Source organism: Poecilia mexicana, unplaced genomic scaffold (genome assembly GCF_051168715.1).
Source record: "Poecilia mexicana isolate PSO_F unplaced genomic scaffold, ASM5116871v1 scaffold_17, whole genome shotgun sequence".
Classification (NCBI taxonomy): Eukaryota; Metazoa; Chordata; class Actinopteri; order Cyprinodontiformes; family Poeciliidae; genus Poecilia; species Poecilia mexicana.
In genome coordinates, this window is record NW_028263386.1 from 1,645,915 (window position 1) to 1,665,192 (window position 19,278).

The following is a 19,278-nucleotide window of genomic DNA, read 5'->3' on the forward strand; positions in this document are numbered from 1 at the left end:
GAAGATGACTGTTGAAGGCCTGATGAGAAAACTAAAGGCTGAATATGGTATCATGCAGAATGTGGTGAATAACTTAATAGACAAGACTGCAAAGTGTCTGAACCGACTGAAGGAGATAGCACTGAGGCCCAATCCTCTCACCACTCCAGAGTACATTGATGAGCTGATTGAAGGAGAGAAACAGGAGGGAAAACCAGGCTGGAAACAACGAATTAAGTCACTGATGGACATGAAACAAAAAGCAGAGTTCATGGCTAAAGTGGAGAAAGGAGGAAAACCTCTCCTCTGATACAGTCGCTTGATGTGAGATCTTAAATCTCCAGATTTCCTCAGAACCATTTAAATGTTAATTTTGCAGTACTTTTACTGCTCTCAGTTTTTGTTCAAAGCAATTCAGTTTGTTTAAAACAGGAAATATAAATCCTTAATAAACAAATTATATTATTTTACTAAGATTAAATACATTTGGTTCAGTTGGTCTGACTCTAATTTCCTTTTTTGATGCATCAGGACAGATAAAATGTAAATATCTGAACAACATAATCATACAGCTTCAATCCCTCTATGATAAAATAATCAGGTGATATTACTGAAGGAAGTCAGACCAGGTCAAAGTGATTCCTGGTCTCTGTCTGAATCTCAGGGAGTTTAAAAAGTTAAACTGATCTTTTTTCTCCTGACCTTAATGTTGTAAAACACCAGAATGAGAAAACAAAGTTTTAACTAATGAACTTTAACATTCAGTCTTTCTGAATAACATTGTACAAAGTATCAGCTGCTGACCGAGGAAGTTTTAAAAGAAATAAAACAACTTCTTAAAGCCATCGAATGTTTTTACTAACAAGTCAAAGCTGGACCAAAGAAATGAAGAAACCAAAGGAAAAGAGCATGAAGCCATTATAAGTTCAGATGAAAACTTTGAGACTGAAGTGAACGTCACCAAAACTCAACAGAAGAGCAACTTTCAGTTGGCAGAGAAATGAAAAGCAAACGAAGTGAGATTTCTTTAAATATTCAGAACGTCAGCAGGTCTCTGGGTGTTTTAACAGTTTTAAAGGTTTGTCTTTATGATCAGCAATGCATGAAATATAAAAATACCACGACTGTAGATCCAGCTCTGATACTTCAAACTAATATTTTAAATAATCACAATAATTGGAACATTTAAGCTTTAACCTTCTAACCTGACTGTTAACTTTATGTAAGGCTGGTTATGTGTGGGTTGGTGCTTTTTGCTTTAAATCTTATTTTGTAAGATGATTTTAGGTTCAGTTATTCCTTTATTATAAAATATAAAAATCAGCTCTTAATTGTTGGCTTAATTTGAGTGTCATATTTTTGCTGTAATTTGATTTAAAAGGGAATAAAGACCTGCAAATATTTGTAAAAACAGTAAAATGATTGTGAAAAATCACTGTTTAAGATTTGTGCTAAATAAATAAATGTTTCAATACATAATTAACTTTGTCTTTAAGGTTCAATGTTTAAAATCTGAGTGTAGAAAGTGGAATTAAGTAAAACTGTTAACCTGTAAAAAAAGCATTTATACTAAATTTTTATATAAATCAGTATAGATATATACTTTATGGTCTATAAACTACAAAAAGCTGCTACGATAGATAAAAATATACAATAAACATACCTGACAAATCGAATGAACAGAAGAAATTAAAATGAAAACATTAAACTGCATCTATAATCCAACTGAATTAATAAAAACCAAACATCAGATTTCATCTTTAATGGATTTTATTTTTCTGTTTCCCAAACCTTTTAATTTTGGGTTTGTGTCAGTGAAACATAATGCAGACTGTTTACAAACATCAGATACATAAACAGCCAAATATTTACAGTTTAATATTTACATGTTGGATCCGCAGAGGAAACTTTGACCTTCAGAGGAATCAGTTTCTTCTGCTGCTCTTCATCCTGAACAGAAGAAAATTAAAACACAGAGAAAAACCTGTTTTCTATCAGCTGCCATCTTCAGTCTGTAACCATAGAAACAGATTCTCATCCGGCCTGAAGTCTGAAGAACATTTCACAACTTTTCTCTACACAGATAATATAATGTAGGTTTGTGCATTTTATAACAAATAAAATAAATAAAAAATATGTTTTTCTTTGATGTTTGCAGCAGAAAAATCATCCAATGAGAGCAGAGCAAACATGAAGCTTATTTTAGCTTCATAATAAAACAGTTTGATGCTGATTGGATGAAAACTCAGTTTGTCTGTTTGGGAAACTCAGAGAAATCTCTGCTTTAATGATCCATTCATAACCAACATCCATCTTCACTTTATAAACCAAAACAATAAAATATAAAACAGAAACAAACTGGCTTCAAACTTTCACCTAAAAATTAAACTAACAGGAACCAGAACCGAAATCTGAAGATTTAAACCCAAATCAGCGTCTTTCCTTCAAAATAAAAGCATTTCAACAGCTCTGGTTCAGGACTTTTCCTGTAACTGGATCAGTTTTCTCTCCGGTTCGGTCCAAATGTTTCAGGAATTATTTTAATAAAACAGCTTTAAAACCTGATCGATTAGAGGAAAACATGTTGAATCTGAAAACTCCTTCAGTTCCTGAACGCACCGCCTGGTGGTGCTTCTGTCTCTTTAAATCATTTTATTTATGTTTAACACTTCAGAGCAGAAGTTTCTAAAGCAGTCCTGTTTGGGTAAATTTAATTTTTATTCCAGACAGAGTGACGAGAAAAAGATTCAAAACGAACAACAAACTCCAGAAGAATCAATGAACAGAACAAACATTAGTTTAAAAAAAAGAACCAAAAAATAACACCAGACTCAACATGAACCTTCTGCTGCTTCCTGCCAGGTTTTATACAGAATCACAGATTTAAGAGGAACTGTGGTTTGGAAAGTTGCAGCTTTGTAACACTGATCAGGTTTCACTGAGAAAAACACAAAAATGATATAAAAACTAAACTAATTGACCCAACAGATGAAGTTCAGAGAGAAAATTAATGTGTGAAAGAAACCCAGAAGAAACTCCAGACAGTTTCCACCTGTGAACCCGGCTGAGCGGCTCCAGGCCTGGATTCCTCCAGGCTCCCTCCAGGTTTCCTCCAGGTTTCCTCCAGGCTCCCTCCAGGCTCCCTCCAGGTTCCCTCCAGGCTCCCTCCAGGATTCCTCCAGGCTCCCTCCAGGTTTCCTCCAGGCTCCCTCCAGGTTTCCTCCAGGCTTGGATTCCTCCAGGTTTCCTCCAGGCTCTCTCCAGGCTCTCTCCAGGCTCCCTCCAGGCTCCCTCCAGGCTCTCTCCAGGTTTCCTCCAGGATTCCTCCAGGCTCCCTCCCAGGATGCAGTGCGGTGCAGGTCAGTATCCCAGGTCCAGCTGGATCTTGTGCTCGAACAGCGCGATGAGCAGCATGATGCAGAAGCCCAGCAGGATGCCGGCGTTCTGCAGCAGGAAGAAGCCCCAGTGGCTGAAGCCGTGGTCGCCGGCGTCGTTGTGCAGCATCTCTGGCACCTGAAGCAGAGAAGCAGCAACAAATCAGGTGGAGGGAAGAAAACAGGCTGATAAATGTGACTCTTTTATTAACTGTGTGAAAATATCTTTTACAAATTTAGGCTTTTAATCAAACGTTAGATTTAACTTTATGACCAAACTGTGCAGTTAGAGCATGAAGCTCTGCTGATGAAGACATGAGACGGTTCTGTCCCCCAGAGACGGTTCTGTCCCCCAGAGACGGTTCTGTCCCCCAGAGGCGGTTCGGTCCCCCAGAGACGGTTCGGTCCCCCAGAGACGGTTCGGTCCCCCAGAGACGGTTCGGTCCCCCAGAGACGGTTCGGTCCCCCAGAGACGGTTCGGTCCCCCAGAGACGGTTCTGTCCCCCAGAGACGGTTCTGTCCCCCAGAGACGGTTCTGTCCCCCAGAGGCGGTTCGGTCCAACTCACCATGTCCACCAGCGCCACGTACATGAAGAGGCCGGCCGTCAGGGCGAAGATCCAGGTGGAAACGTTTTCAGCGTAGTGGCCAATCAGAATGCCCGTCACCAAGCCGAAGTACGCCATCATGGCCGACAGAATGTTGTAGAGGATGGCCTGGCGAACCGTCATGCCCGCCTTCAGCAGCACCGCGAAGTCACCTGGAGGAGCGAGAGGTAAAACAATAAAACCACAAACGCTGCTCGTTTTAATACTTCCATTTTAAAAACGCTTCTTTATGACTCCAGTCTCATAAAGACGTCTGATTCTTTCACCAACCTGCTGACAGAGACTGGTGGTGTTTCTATGTAGGTATTTCTATGGTGGTATTTCTACGTTGGTGTTTCTATGGTGGTATTTCTATGGTGGTATGTCTATGTTGGTGTTTCTATGGTGGTATTTCTATGTCGGTGTTTCTATGTCGGTGTTTCTATGTCGGTATGTCTATGTTGGTATTTCTATGGTGGTATTTCTATAGTGGTATGTCTATGTTGGTGTTTCTATGTCGGTGTTTCTATGTCGGTGTTTCTATGGTGGTATGTCTATGTTGGTATGTCTATGTTGGTGTTTCTATGGTGGTATTTCTATGTTGGTGTTTCTATGGTGGTGTTTCTATGTTGGTGTTTCTATGTTGGTGTTTCTATGGTGGTGTTTCTATGTTGGTGTTTCTATGGTGGTGTTTCTATGGTGGTGTTTCTATGTTGGTGTTTCTACGTTGGTATTTCTACGTTGGTGATCTATGTTGGTGTTTCTATGGTGGTGTTTCTATGGTGGTGTTTCTATGTTGGTGTTTCTATGGTGGTGTTTCTATGTTGGTGTTTCTATGGTGGTGTTTCTATGGTGGTGTTTCTATGGTGGTGTTTCTATGGTGGTGTTTCTATGTTGGTGTTTCTATGGTGGTGTTTCTATGGTGGTATTTCTATGTAGGTGTTTCTCTGGTGGTGTTTCTATGGTGGTATTTCTATGTAGGTGTTTCTCTGGTGGTGTTTCTATGTTGGTGTTTCTATGGTGGTGTTTCTATGGTGGTGTTTCTATGTCGGTGTTTCTATGGTGGTATTTCTATGGAACAATAAATCAAACTCCTCGCCGTGCCTCACCCAGCTCGTGCGGCAGCTCGTGGCAGAAAACGGCCACCGATGTGCTCAGTCCGCTGGACAGACTCTCGCTGAAGGCGGCTCCTGCAGACACACAGACACTCCGTCAGGCCACGCCCACCGGCGGCTTTCCGGGCCGTTTCCGTGGCGACGGCGGCTCACCGATGGCGAGGCCGTCGCTGAAGTTGTGCAGGCCGTCGCCCATGATGACCATCCAGGCCAGCGTGGCGACGCCGGCCTGCTGGAAGTGCTCCTCGGAGTAGGAGTGGGCGTGGCTGTGGGGGTGGTGGTTCTGGGAGTGGTGGTGGTGCAGGATGTGGTGGTAGTCATGGTGATGGTGGTGCAGGCTGTCCGCCTGGCCCACCGTGTCGTGGAAGTGGGAGTGGCATTTGTTCTCGCAGTCCTCGGCCGAGTAACCGGCGGCGCCGCCCCCTGCTGGCCGGCCGTACGTCTGCTGCGTTACCACGGAAACCTGCGGCGTCAGCATCACCTGCTCCTCCTCCGCCACGCCGCCGGGGAGCTCGCCGAACGCACCGGCGCCGTTCGGCTCCACGTCTGGTGGAGGAAGAGCAGATGGAGAGGAAACGTCTGAGAGGAGCGAGTTGGGTCGGATCAGACCCGGTCAGAACCGGATCAGAACCAGATCAGATCAGAACCGACTCTCACCTTCGCTTGGCTTCAGCTCGCTCTCCTCCAGAGCCGGCTGCTTCTCCGGGTCCGATTTGTCCGTCTGGTCCCACTTCTTCTGGACCTGACAGGAAAACCAACATGAACATCAGAACCAGCAGAACCAGAACCTCCATGTTCCAGAAGCACTGAGGCTCCACATCAACAGGCTGCTGGTCAGTGAGTTTATGTGACAGGATCTGAAAAACTGTTAAATTACAACAACAAAGTCATGAGAATAAAGCCGCAATAATAACCCAAAAATAAAATCATAATATTACGAGAATAAAATCTTGATGTTTTCCTGCATTATGACTTGTTTAGTTTTAATATTTACTTCATAAGGACAGACTGTAAATGAAATTCAGTTTTGTTGAAAAAGCTGCAGGTGGCGCCATCTGCTGGTTGAACTAAACCTCTAAACTCTTTCCTGCTGCATTAATCAGCAGATATTGTTGCCATAGAGACGGATGTAATCAGGTTGTGCAGATTTTTCTGCTGCTTCTTTCTGTGACGAGTTTTTAAATAAAATCTGAATCAAGTTTAACAGAAAACATCAAAGCTTCGTCTCCAACCTTCTGTTTCTTGTCTTTGTACATTTTTCCCAGCGTCAGGAAGTGTTCGATCAGGAACATGAAGTAGACTCCGCCCAGAGCCGTCAGGCCTTTCCACACGCCGTCCATGTTCTCCTCGTCGTCAGGGTGAAGGTCGTCGGGGTCGTCCAGGTGATTGTAGTGGTCGTGGTTCCCGTGAGACTGAAGAGACGGAAACAAAACACCTCAACGATGCTGCAGCATCTCCACTCAGATCAGCACAGAGAAGATTTAGTGGAAGGAAAAACTCCAACTGATGGGGTCAGATTGTTAAAGATGTAGGCCTGACTTACAGTTCAAAAAATGGAGAAGTGATTGTTTTTTGGTATTTCTTTCTTAATCATCCACAACAAAACCCAAATATTTCTTGCTTTTTAGATTCTAAATTTTAGTCAAAATGTAAAAATAGTCTGGAGGGGTAAATTTAAATTTGAGTTTTTGCTTTTGAGAAATTGTTCTGTGTGTGAGATTTACAGGTAAAAACACCAAAAAGGAAAATGTGGACTAAGGCACAGTCAAGTTAAAATGAGTGAACAGTTCTTGGTTTCACCACACAGATTTCTTTTATCTCTGCGGTGAAACGACTTGGTTGAGTTGATGTTGATGTAAACAAAGCGTCTCCTGTGGCTCCGACTCACGTGGGGAAGGAGGTGCAGGAAGGCGTCGCCGCTCAGCGTTCCCACGGCCAGCGCCACCAGGAAGCTGAGCAGGAACTTGAAGAAGACTCTGTTCATGAGCGGGATGAGGAGGACGCCCAGCAGGGACAGCGCGCTGATGACGGTGATGGAGACGAAGCCGCCAACCCAGGCTGCAACAGAGCAGAGCGTCAGGAACCAGAACCGGGACGGCGAGCCGCTAGAGGCAGAACTTCAGCTCAGCTCAGCGTTTCTCTGGTCGGACTGATTGTTAGCTTTGTTAGGCCGAGGCTGGAAGAGCAGGTTAGCATTAGCATTTATTTAAAGGTAAAAAACAACAAAGACTTTCATGTTTTGTTAAATGATACATTTCAAATTATTTAAAATGATCTATCACAGTTTAAAACCTGAAGAATTTGTGATTTTGATTAATTTTATGAAGTTTTCTCCTCGTTTTCTGTGAATCTGTTTGACAGAGTGGAGAAAACGACGGTTAGCAGGAACCAGAGACACTGAAGAGGAAACAGGAAGTTAAAGGAAACGCGTTAAACCCATCCATTGACCTTTGACCTCCCAGCCTGAAATCAGCTCACCTGTTGCGATGTGTTTGCCGTTTTCCCCGCTTCCGGGCTCGCTGTGGTTCCGGGTGGCGTGGTCGTGGTTTCCATGGTGACCGTGTGAATGTCTATGGTGTTTATGTCCTAAAAAATACAGAGAGATAAATAAAACACAAGAACAGCTGCAGACTGATTATATCTAATAATGTTAATGTGTTGAGAGCATTTTGACATAATATAATAATATTAATGCAAGAACAGATTCTGAAACATCAATAAACTTTAAATTCTAACAAACATTTTAATTTTTCAGATTTTGTTTTTTAAATTTGAGTTTTATAAATTATTTTCTAATCTTATTTCACAGATTACTGTCCACTTCCTTTGATGGACGAGAAGCTGCATCATCCACGTCGCCGTTAGCAACGGCTTTTCTATTGGTCAGTCTGGAGCAGGTACAAATGATTTAAAACGTATTTTTTTAATTCAGAAGTTTTTAAATTGTTATTTTTGGCATTAATTTATTTCAAACTTTAGTTTTTGAAGAGTTCTTTGTTTGCAATAACATTGAATCAGATTTCTCTCCATTAACAAGAAAAAAACAGAAGCAACAAATCAAAGTTGTTTGGTCAAATTATTATTTTTCATGAACAGAAGCAGAAACTGCTGATGATGCGATTAGTCGCCAACATGACGAAGTTTCAGATTAGAACCCGTTAATCCAGATGAACCAACATTTCCAGATGTTTTCTCGCATAACGGTGCAGGAAAAGCTGCAGCCTGACTTTCCTACCTGTGCCTTCGTGTCCGGAGGCGTCGCCGTGCAGGAGACACGCCCCGCTGTCAATCTGGTGCAGGAGGGCGGGGCACAGGAAGGAGAAGTCTCCCAGGGCCACGCCTCCTTCCTGGGACATCCCGTGAGAGAGGAGGAGGCCCGAGGCGTTCAGGCACTGCAGGAAATACCAAAACTCAGTCAGTCTTAATTTACACCATCACAGCTGTATCTGAAGCCACTGGGGGTTCATTTCTGCTTCAAACGATCTGATTGGACGCTGGAAAAGACTGCTGTTGTGTTTAAGTTGTGCTAAAAGGAGTTAGCATAACAGTGACGCTATGCTAGAATAAAATAGCATCTCACTGCTAAACATGTAGCGGCTAACGCTAATGTCAACGTGAACATTTCTAAAGAAGCTCCATGAACGATCAGGAGTTCCTGAAAATGAACTTTGCTCCAATCTGATGGCTGAATTAAAATCTGAAATATTTCTGGTTTTCAGCTCATTTGTTTTTATTTATTCCAGTTTCCCCCAGAAAACCTGCCGAGCCGAAGGAGGAGCTGCTGCAGCGTCCAGAAGGAGGAGCTGCTGCAGCGTCCAGAAGGAGGAGCTGCTGCAGCGTCCAGGAGGAGGAGCTGCTGCAGCGTCCAGAAGGAGGAGCTGCTGCAGCGTCCAGGAGGAGGAGCTGCTGCAGCGTCCACCATGGTTCTTATAGATCTATAGATCTATAGTAAACAGAGCCTCTTCCTGTGTCAGTCGGACCTCTTCCTGCTCCAGATGATCCTGGTCCAGTTCATCACGATGGTCCGCTGGCTCGGTTTTAACCGCCGTTGCCGTGGCGACCGTGGCGACCGTGGTCGCTCCTTCTCCAGCCAAGCTTCTCTTCTGGGTTTTCACCAACAACCCGGCGCCGTCCCGACCCGGCTGGGGCTGGGTTTGCTGCAGGTCCTCGGTTCTGTTCTGGTCGGCGGCCGGGTGTCTGTGATGATGATGATGATGGTGGTGGTGATGATGGTCATGGTGGTGGCCGGCTTGCTCCCGGTGCTTCACCATGACGTTCCGGATCCGGTCGAGCCCGACGCTCTGCAGCAGACGCTTCAGGCCGTCCAGAGAGATGGAGCCGTTCTCTCCGTATCTGCATGGAGGATCAAAGTCAGGAAAACTTCTCTCAATATATGAACAATATTTATGATAACTTCTGATCAGTTTCTTAGGCACAACTTTAAACACGTCAAATACTCACAATAACCAATAAATCAGTTAATCACATGATAAATTAAAACAATATCAATACTTTCCATTGGCAGGATTCATCGTTTTTCTACCACAAACTGGATGATAAAGTTTCACTCTGGTGTTTTGGTCTCAAATAAAACTTTTTCTGAAGGACAATTTTGTTTCTAGATTCTTCGTTCATTTTATTCACAAAATATGATGAATTAATAAAGCAAAATTAGTATTTTTTATGTTTTACTTGCTAAACAAAATTTTAATATCACTGAAGATCAAAAACTAAAAATACATGTTATATATCTGATTAATCGTCAAAATCATTGATTACAAAAAGAATCATCAATTGAGACCCTAATAGTGAAAGAAAGTTGAGTGGAAGGAAAAAGTGTGTCAGGAAAATCTTCAGCAGTTTAGTTGTGGCTGCATGTTCTGAACCATAAATGTGAGTTTTTATAAACGCTCCAACCCGCCGTACCATCAACACTTTCCTCTCCCTGCTTCGTTTCTTCCTCACTCAAAGCAGCAGCTCACCTGTGGAACAGCGCCTCCAGGTGTTGCCTTCGGGCCCGCTCAGCCCTCTGAGCGTCCACCACAGCGGTCAGGAGCCGGGCGCCGCCGGAGGCCTCGGTGGGGGACGGCGAGCAGTCCGCCGCCGCCCAAACGCAGCTGGCAGCGAAGCAGAGCGTCGCAGCCAAGATGGCTGCAGCCATCTGGTCAGTCAGCATCTCTGCTGGGACAAAACGTCACGTCTGGATCACCGGAGAACAGGAAAACTGGAAAATTCAGGGTTTCTGAGCAGAATGAGCATAAAACCAAGCAGAGGCCTGAAGAGCCTCGGACAGCAAATAAACAGATCAGTCTGAGTGAAAAAGCTGCTGAAGTGGAAGAAATAAAGGACGACTCAAATGATTTCACAAAAAAATGCATCATTAAAAAAAAAAATCATTTACTGAGTGATGCTGCCGGGTTCAAACATTTCCTAAATGTTACCAGAGGATGAATCAGCTTCTTAAAGCTGTTTGTTTTCACACTTCAGAGCAAAAATCCCCAAATTAATCACCTCTAACCTTTAAAAATAGTTTCAGAGGAAGGAAGTGAAACAGGCTGAGGCCAAAGGGGAACGTTGTCGTTCTTAGAGTCCACATTTTTAACATTTAATCAGCCAACAAAAGGTCCAGCTAATGGATTTTAATTTTTAAATGATTATTACTCATATAAATTTGTGTCTTTAATGAAGTTGATGGTGATGATAAGTGGCAGTTATAGTAAACTCCAACAGGCTGTCAGTATTACACAAAGGGAGCCGCATGTCGCGGTACTTAAGCATCAGATTAGAAGCTACATTTCTTCTAGAAATCCTGTTAAGCTCGGTCACCGGAGTTTATAAATAGACAAAAGGAAAAGATGAGGATCAGCACAAAATAAGGTTCAGGGTTTGCTAGAAGATAAGCCGAATTAAAAAGGAGCTTTTAGTAAATACTGGGGTAAAAAAAATACACCGCTCCTTATCTGTGTGGCAAAGAAATATTAAAATGTTTGTTTTTCTGAACGGAGTTTGGCAAAAAGTAAAATGAAAAACCCGAGTCTTACCGGATTACTGTAGAACTAAATTAATGTTACTGTTGCTGATATTAGAGGTAATTAAAGTTAAATAAGGTGGTCTCTTGTTGAAATAAACCGTGTTTTTACCGGGTTGCCCCCCGTGCCATCAGCCCGGACTGGGCTTTCCCGCTCTGGATGCTGACAGACAGGATGTTCCAGGTGGCTGCGGCCCGGAATCAGGCCTCGTGTTGCCGCCCAGTCTGGACCGCAGCCTGCCGGTCAAATTTAACCATTAAACCGTATTAAACTCCGTGTTCAGCGGCCCGAGCGGCCACGCGTGTCGGTGTCCCACTCCGGACCCACTCACACGGCGGAGGTAAACAGAAACACGTTGGTTTTGTGCGCTCCGCACCAGTCCGGTGCCGTGTGCACAAAGGCGGCAAAACCCGGAAACTGCGCCGCTGAACGCCGCCGCACCGTGCGGAGAGGACCGCAGCGGGGCAGCAGCGGCTCCAGACGGCTCAAAAACCCAACCGAACCAACATTTAAACGACTTGGGCCGACTTACAGCGGGGAAACCGGGTCCTTTTTTCCCTTCTAGCAGCTCCTCGGTGCGGTTCGGCGTCTCCAGTCCGTCCGCTTCGTTCAACAATGAATGAGCTCGGTGGCGCTTTCGCGGACTGTAGGAAATCTGAGCTCGACCCACTTCAGGAAGGAAGGATGAGTCGGAGGAAGCTGCAGAGCTCGTTATCTCCATCCACAAACATGAAGGTCGGTCGACTCTGCAGCAGTTAAATAAACCAACAAGAGGAAAAACTGTTTTGTAAATTAGTTAATCAGCTGTAAAATGTGCAATATTAAAGCAAGAGAAATACATTTTAACTTTATGCAAAATGGTTGCAATTTCAGGCTGCTTTAGTTTAAAACGTGAAAATATAATTGATTTATAATCCAGGAGCAACATATTCTTTTACCGGACTAAAATTATAATCATGTTGGAAAATGAGAGATGTATTTATTCAGTTACTTATATTTTGGATCTTTGATGTTTTCTGCTTTGTAATGTTTTTGCATGTTCACTGTTTTTAAAAAAATCCTGCATACAACTTTAAACATTTAAATGTGTCTACTGAAAGGTGAAGTTATGTTCCATATATTAATGTCTGAATGGGACAGAAGCCTGTCTTTCAGGATGAAATGAGAAAAATTAAAAATTCAACTTGTTTTTCCTGGACTGAATAAAGATGAGGACTGTGCATCTTAAATCAACATGAAATTAAAAATCCAATAACAAAATACTGAAAGTTCTGTAAAAAATAAGAAACAGCTGTTCTGTCCATGAAGGTTAAAATCTGAGTCCATATTTGCTCCCAGATCTGATAGAATCGTTTTGAAGAATAACTGAAAGGAAACCAGAGTTAATGCTGAGCTCCTGTTAGGCCTGATTAAAATGACCGCTGTCTTCCTGTCCAAAATGTCTCCAACGATGGACGTCCAGCGTCTGGAAGCCACTTTAGGCTCCAGGGAGATGACTGGGAATGATCTGGAAATATTCCCAGCTTTTACTGGCTGAATAAACTAACAGGAAACATTTAATCTGTTTATGGCCGGTGAGAACTGCCACCAGTTTGGAGCTTTATGGACGTACTGGATTATTTTATTGGTTTATATTCCCGCTGCGTCGTTGAATCATAACTCCTTTATTACCCATGCTGCATCTGTTTATGGTTCAGGAGCTGTCCTCATATTTCTCCCCAGGAGGAGGACGGAGCATTTTGTGTGTAAAATTGTTACTTTTCTGTAACAAAAACAGACATTTATTGTCCAAACTCTCCATTCTGACTCTAATCTGAATGTCCTGGCCTTCCTTTGATCTGTGAAGGAGATTATTAAATGCAGCAGCAGAAATGAGCCACTGAAACCTGCAGCTGTTCAGAGGTGATTTTCTTTCAGTTTTGTCTCTTTTTGCAGAAAATGTTCCTGATTTCCCATTTTCTGCAGCAGAATGTCTCAAACAGAAAGTTTTTAAAACGTTTGAATAAGTCTTCAGAATAATGATTTTCTATGTTTTAAATGAAATAAAATATTCTGCTGAAACTTTTTAATCTCAGTGTTTCTAAAATCCTGTCTTCAGTGCAGACAGCAGCACCTGAACGCCTCATGGAGGACATGGAGCAGGACAAGTTGGACACCATTCAGGAACCTGACCGACCCGCCGGGTCCAATCAGGCGGAGGAGGAGAGGCTCAGTCCGCTTCGTTCTGCTTCAACACGGATTTACCAAGAATCTGGAACAAGAGAGAAGCAGATCGTTGTTTTTAATCTGGACATGAACGAGGCTGGAAAAACACCAGCTTGTCTTTTTCTAGTCCAAAAATACGGCAAAGAAAGAAAGAAAGTATTCTGATTTTTACAGACAAACTATTTACAATGTTTTTGTTGTTAAATGTAAAAATGTTTATGTCCCTAAAACATTTTCCATCTGCAGCAGCGTTCAGACACTCAGGACAGAAGCTGTTTGTGTCTTTAGAATAATTGATTATTCTTGTTCTGCTCCACATTTTTATTTCTACTTTTTCATTTTCTAAAGTCTTTGTGATTCTGTGCCGCCATTTTGAACCATTTCTTGTTATTGATGTGTTTTATTACTTTCTCTGCTGTTTAATGAAACAAACCTTCATATTTCTTGTTTTCATGTCTTTTCTCTCCTGATCCTGAGCAGCTTTTCTGATCAAACATTTTTCTGTAAAACTATCAGAACAGACACATTTCCCTGCATATTTTGTTACATAATGATGTTCTGCTTTAAAGACTGAGCCTCTGAAGCTGCAGCTCTGAGCTGCAGTGGAAAATCTCCCTGTTTTCCTCAGAGGTAACACGGGATCAGATGGTAAGAGTCTCACACACAGTTGAGATAACAGCTTTCTGGGCTGATCCCAGATGGATCCCAGCACCCAGAGCCGTAAACAAACCCACCCAGAACAGAAAACACAGGAGAGGGCCTCTGCCTCCATCTGACTGCTCCGGTTTCACAGCCGCAACTCAAACTCCCAGCCTCCGCTCATGTGGAAGGAGGCGACCTGAGGTGAACTAACAGATCCAAGCTGCAGCTTTAATGCTTCTAGTTCACAATCTGAATGAGCAACAATCAAACATCCAGCTGGGATTATTTAGCATCCATCCATCTTTGGTTTTCTACGTTTCCTCCCAGTTGGGTGAAAATCCAAACGGAGACGACCTGAAGGAGTCCAGATCAGACGAACCAGCAGACGTTTGGTTCTGAGCCACCGTCCATCTCTCCTTCCACATCAACAGGAAACCAAGAAGCTTCAAATCTCCCACTTCAGCCAAAACCCGACCCTGACTGCAGCACTTTGCTTTTATCAGCTGAAAACCTGAGAGCTGGAGAAGCCGTTTCTATCCCGTCTACAGGGTACTAAACCTCTCTGAAGCTCATGGACTGGAGACGCTATCAGAGGAGACATTTCTTCATGCTTCCAGTCCCTCCACTCTTTCAAACCAAAAAGGAAATGTTTTTGATTATGAACGCAATAAGAAATGGAGATTTTAGGAGATTTTTCTTTAGTTCAATGTCTACAACAGGCTTCAAACTGAGCTACCTGCCTCTCTAATACTGCATAAAATGGCTAAAGTGCCAATTTTATACAATTTATTGTTAGAATAATTGATTAGTCTTTAGGTGCAGCCCTTCTCTGAGCGGTTCCTAATTTAGTTTGCCGTTTTCAGGAGGGTGATCCCACCGCCTCTTGGCCAAACGATGCATCATAATGATGACAGATATAAAACACAGTATGTCTGGTTTTGTTGCAGCAGGAACGTTTTTCTGCCCACCAGTCGATGGCCTGTGCTGTACAATTATAACTGTTCCTTTTACAACGGAGGAACCGAACCAATCAGTGGAAACGGGCAGACATTTCAAATGTCATGTTGGAAATAAAACTTCATGATCAAAAACATTTTCTGTTTTACTCTGATGGGTTTTATGCTGATGTAAGCAGCTGTGAGGTTGATTCTAGATGGACCTTAAATCACCAAACAGTCCAGAGAAACTTCAGGTTCTGACTCTGTGGAAGCAGCAGATGAAGGAGAAACACAGAAAAAGTTTCAATGATTGTTTTCTGAGCTCAACAGGTTCTTGAATTTCAAACTAAAAGCTCCAGAAACCAAACCGAGTTAAACCAAACTGGCTGCTTCTCCTGCCTTCAGGATGATGAGTCAGGGCCGTGTGGAGAAACAGTAAAGCTCCTGATCTCCTCACCCTCATCTCCTCATCCGGATCTCCTCACCCTCATCTCCTCATCCTCATCTCCTCATCCTGATCTCCTCACCCTCATCTCCTCATCCTGATCTCCTCACCCTCATCTCCTCACCCTCATCTCCTCACCCTGATCTCCTCATCCTGATCTCCTCACCCTCATCTCCTCATCCTCATCTCCTCATCCTGATCTCCTCACCCTCATCTCCTCATTCTCATCTCCTCACTCTGATCTCCTCACTCTGATCTCCTCACCCTCATCTCCTCACCCTCATCTCCTCACCCTCATCTCCTCACCCAGCCCACAACATCAACATCAGCCTGAGCTCCTGCTACTGTGCCGGGTCGGTCCGGTGTCGGTCCGGCGCTGTAAGTAACCGGCTCACATGAAGCCTCGACTGTCTGGTTGTCAACATTAAATTGATCCAACGTCTGCTGGTCCGTCTGATGAGGCGCCTGCAGGGAGACGAACCTGAAGAATCAAACCTGGACAATGTTCTCGGGTCAAACTGAGTCAGAGACGCAGCAGGAAGGTTACGCCACCTCCAGATGTTTCATCACTTCCTGTTAGTCATTCCTAAATAAAGGCTGCAGGGCGTTTGATCCCAGACTGAGCAACACCAGGAGTTTTTTCTGTCATCCTGTCTGAAACAGATCAAGATTATTTTAGATTCTTTGATCTGATCATTTGGTCTTTTAGTTATGATTTACTGTTGGAATAAAAATCAATCAGTAAATCCAAGAAAGTCCTGTTAAATACCCATAATGCAGCAGGGAACGCCCCAAACACACGTCAACAACAGGATTAGAGCTTCTGGGTTTAACTGAGAATCACCTCCAGAACAGCAGAGCCTCATTTCAGAACCAGGTTCTGGTTCTGCTGCTGTAACATCAGGAGGAATCAGCCACTGCTGAAGCAAATTATTCTGATTTAACCATAAAACTGTAAGATACATTTTATTGCAGGAGGTACAACCTTGTGTCCTTTACCTAACCAGAGAAAATGTATAAAAACTTTAACTTTATTCTCCAAAATGGCATTAGTTTGATCTACTTTGAAGATGTTTAGGATGAACCTGTAACGATGATCTCTCTCTGTAGTTTATCCTGTTTGGCTGCTGAAGGACAAACTGATCACTTTTCCTCTCTTTTTTCTTCTACTTCTCTCCCATTTGTTTATTTGCTGTTTGTAAAATACCTCTAGACCAGATTTGTTGTGAAAATGGGCTGTTTTGATTGATGAACAGTGATTTTCCACATGTCCACAAGGTGGCGCCACCTAACAGCACATCCGGCTAAATGAAACTCTTCCGTTTCCTGTAAAGACGTTTGTGACCAGAAGCTTCAGATCAGCCCAGTTATTGATCCAGTTATATATTAATATTAATCAGATTAAATAATCTGAGGAGCGTTGCGGTGGATAAAAGGAAAAATAGTTATTAGAAAAAGGCTTTTGGTGTTTTTTTGGACAGGAATATGAACTGATAAACCTCCTGAGTGAAAAATCAAACTGTGGTTTGTAGTTTTCACTGAGATGCAGCTAAAAACAGATTTAAAAGTCAGTTTTTATCTCCCTAATCTGATTTCTGATCAGTTCTGTTGGATGTTTCCTTTGGTTCTCAGACGCGTTGATGCTCTGAAACGTCGGCTCGGTTCGGCCCGCTGTGGGAACCCAACATGTAAACCAGTCTGATCTGTTCAAACGATTCACTGATCCGTCACTGAGAAGTCGGATGAAGGGAACTGAGGAAACCTGGAGTCGACATGAACTGAGAGGAAAACAGAGGGAATAATTAGAGAACCAGATGACGGTTCTGGATGACCCAGTTCACCGCAGGCAGAACTTTTCACAGCTTCATCAACTTTCTCCTCTTTAATCCCGTGGATGTGATGAAATCTACATGACAGGAAGTGGAGCTACAGTTTGTTCCAACCTCTTCCTGCTTGAGCGTCCTCCATGTTTGCTGCCGAACATGGCGGCCATCTTGTTGCTGTGAGGATTCTGTTCCATTTCTGCTAGATTCTCATGAAAAATCATTAAAACTAATTATGAACCAGCTTCAAATGACTGTGAAATCTACAGCATTAAGCACAGCTGGCTGATTTTCTCCCTTTCAGTTCATTCTGAGAAGCTGAACTCTGACCTCATCCAGGCAGGAAAAGGCTTCAGCACCAACTTCCTGTTAGTCGTCTGGCTGTTTGATCTCATTTCCAGCTTTGCTTCAAAAGTACAAAACTAATTTTCAGACCGTTCATGTGGCTGCAGTTGAATATTTGGTGCAAGCTGCATGTGTGATGAAGATGTTTCTGTGAACCAGCAGGTCCAGATTTATTTTGATGCTCAGCCCCGTCAGGAAGCTTCAGCTGATTTTCCAAAGATCTGCAGGAATCCCAGCCTGCAGCTGGAATCTCCACCTGAACATGGATGAAGTAACTTCAGACTAACTGCTGCAATCCCTGCTCAGCTTCCAGGGTTTCTGGCTGATTTGATGGATTTTTGACTCTTTAATTAGCAGTTGAACTCGTCCTGCTGGGGCCATTTTAAAGCAGGGATCAAACCAGCACGACGCACGTTTCAGATCACTGAAACACAAAGAAACTTAAAGCAGATTTTACTGAGCTGATTCAGAATAAATCCACCTTCTGCTGTTTGTTTCCTCCCAGATAAGCTCCACATCTCATGTCACCTTCCCTCCTCCAGCTTCTTGTTCTGTGAATGTTTTTGGATTTATGCTCAGCTTCCTGCAGCTTTCAGGAACTCCTGACTTAGAAAAGACGTGAGTGGGTTGAAAATGTCTTTCACCTCCTGCAGCTCTGTGTGAATTAATGGACGAAAAGCTCCAATATTCTGACAGCTGTAGAAAGAACAACCTGACAGCAGAACAACGGTAAAATACACTGAAATTTACATGATAATGTTTAATAATTCCTCTGTAATAAATCATAACTCGTCGTAGTTCTTGATTCTTTGGTCTCTGGACTTCATCACTAACAGTTTCAGAAAGTCTGAAAATGGCTTCCTGCTCCTTTTCCTGCTGAAATCACGATATGAGCGCAAAGAGCAAACCAACAGCGCCTCCTGCTGGTTAACTGGGGGAATTTCACCTGACTCAAACGATAGATAGATAGATAGATAGATAGATAGATAGATAGATAGATAGATAGATAGATAGATAGATAGATAGATAGATAGATAGATAGATAGATAGATAGATAGATAGATAGATAGATAGATAGATAGATATTTTTATACCCTCACACTGGAGGCCACAGAAACAATCGTTCTGCAGATAAACTGCATCCTCCCTCAGATAAACCATGAACAAACTCAGACGGACCTGGATGGGTCTGATAGTTTTATACTTGCTGCGTTTTATGCTGTGAGACTCCAGAGAAACCAACATTTACTGGAGACACTCGGCTGCTTTTGGAGCAGGAATCAGGAGGTTTTGTGGTTCCTGTCTGGTTCTTGGTGGATCCGGTGTCTGGATGAACATCAGGATGCAGGATGTTCTCTGACAGGGAAGCTGACAGGATGTCACGGCGCTCTGAAGCTCATCATCGTTCAGACGTTGCTCAGCGTGATCTCCCAGTTTGTTCAGACTTTAAAGCAGCTGCTCTGCTTCTGAACAATGGCTCCGGCTGGAGCTGTCCTCCCACGCCTGACGTTTCTCCCAGGTTTTCCTCTTCCTGGGAAAAGCACTCGGCATGTGAGCCGCTCTGACAGTTAACAGTTATTGGAAGGAGGGACTCGGATGTTAAATGTCACATCCAGGTTTATTCAGAAGCTTCTGCGGCGACGGGAGCAGCTTCATTAAACTCCACTTCTGTCTTTATTTGTGTGTGAAAAGAAGCAGTTTGAGATGCGTCCTGCGTGTTTCTCTGTCTCGGTTATATTTCTGTCATTTCTGATCCTCTGCAGACAGAAACATCTCATCTCAGCTCTCCTTCGTTCCT

The 19,278-nt window shown here is 43.2% G+C and overlaps 1 protein-coding gene and 3 long non-coding RNA genes across 5 annotated transcripts; 3 read left to right on the forward strand and 1 right to left on the reverse strand.

Annotated features, from left to right (window-relative positions):
* Window positions 1-1,731: 1,731 nt before the first annotated feature.
* slc39a6 (solute carrier family 39 member 6) lies at window positions 1,732-11,717 on the reverse strand. Of its 2 annotated transcripts, none has more exons than XM_014970330.2 (12): window positions 11,615-11,717; window positions 10,036-10,231; window positions 9,034-9,406; window positions 8,289-8,445; window positions 7,532-7,639; window positions 6,942-7,111; window positions 6,286-6,465; window positions 5,711-5,795; window positions 5,207-5,599; window positions 5,048-5,128; window positions 3,921-4,111; window positions 1,732-3,492 (listed from the first exon to the last, which is right to left on the reverse strand). In XM_014970330.2, the coding sequence occupies exons 2-12, from the start codon at window positions 10,227-10,229 to the stop codon at window positions 3,340-3,342; spliced, it is 2,085 nt and encodes a 694-aa protein (XP_014825816.2). In that variant the 5' UTR covers window positions 10,230-10,231; window positions 11,615-11,717; the 3' UTR covers window positions 1,732-3,339. The 2 variants fall into 2 exon arrangements, with proteins under 2 accessions (XP_014825816.2, XP_014825817.2); XM_014970331.2 differs by lacking the exon at window positions 11,615-11,717 and adding an exon at window positions 11,194-11,487.
* Window positions 7,071-8,928, forward strand: LOC148154504 (uncharacterized). Its single transcript, XR_015765938.1, has 4 exons — window positions 7,071-7,241; window positions 7,415-7,607; window positions 7,863-7,950; window positions 8,797-8,928. It is a non-coding gene; the product is annotated as an uncharacterized LOC148154504 (long non-coding RNA).
* LOC148154505 (uncharacterized) lies at window positions 9,285-9,663 on the forward strand. The gene is made up of 2 exons (XR_015765941.1): window positions 9,285-9,423; window positions 9,579-9,663. It is a non-coding gene; the product is annotated as an uncharacterized LOC148154505 (long non-coding RNA).
* On the forward strand, window positions 11,677-13,727 carry LOC106905469 (uncharacterized). The gene is made up of 2 exons (XR_015765936.1): window positions 11,677-11,817; window positions 13,181-13,727. It is a non-coding gene; the product is annotated as an uncharacterized LOC106905469 (long non-coding RNA).
* The last annotated feature ends 5,551 nt before the right edge of the window (window positions 13,728-19,278 follow it).

Bases quoted from the DNA above. Each gene is read 5' to 3' on its own strand.
- slc39a6 (XM_014970330.2), bottom strand. From the start codon at position 10,229: ATGCTGACTGACCAGATGGCTGCAGCCATCTTGGCTGCGACGCTCTGC. The intron at 7,112-7,531 runs GTGAGCTGATTT...GCTCTGTTGCAG, and splicing joins CGGCAAACACATCGCAACAG to CCTGGGTTGGCGGCTTCGTC. The intron at 4,112-5,047 runs GTGAGGCACGGC...TCGCTCCTCCAG, and splicing joins CGAGCTGCCGCACGAGCTGG to GTGACTTCGCGGTGCTGCTG.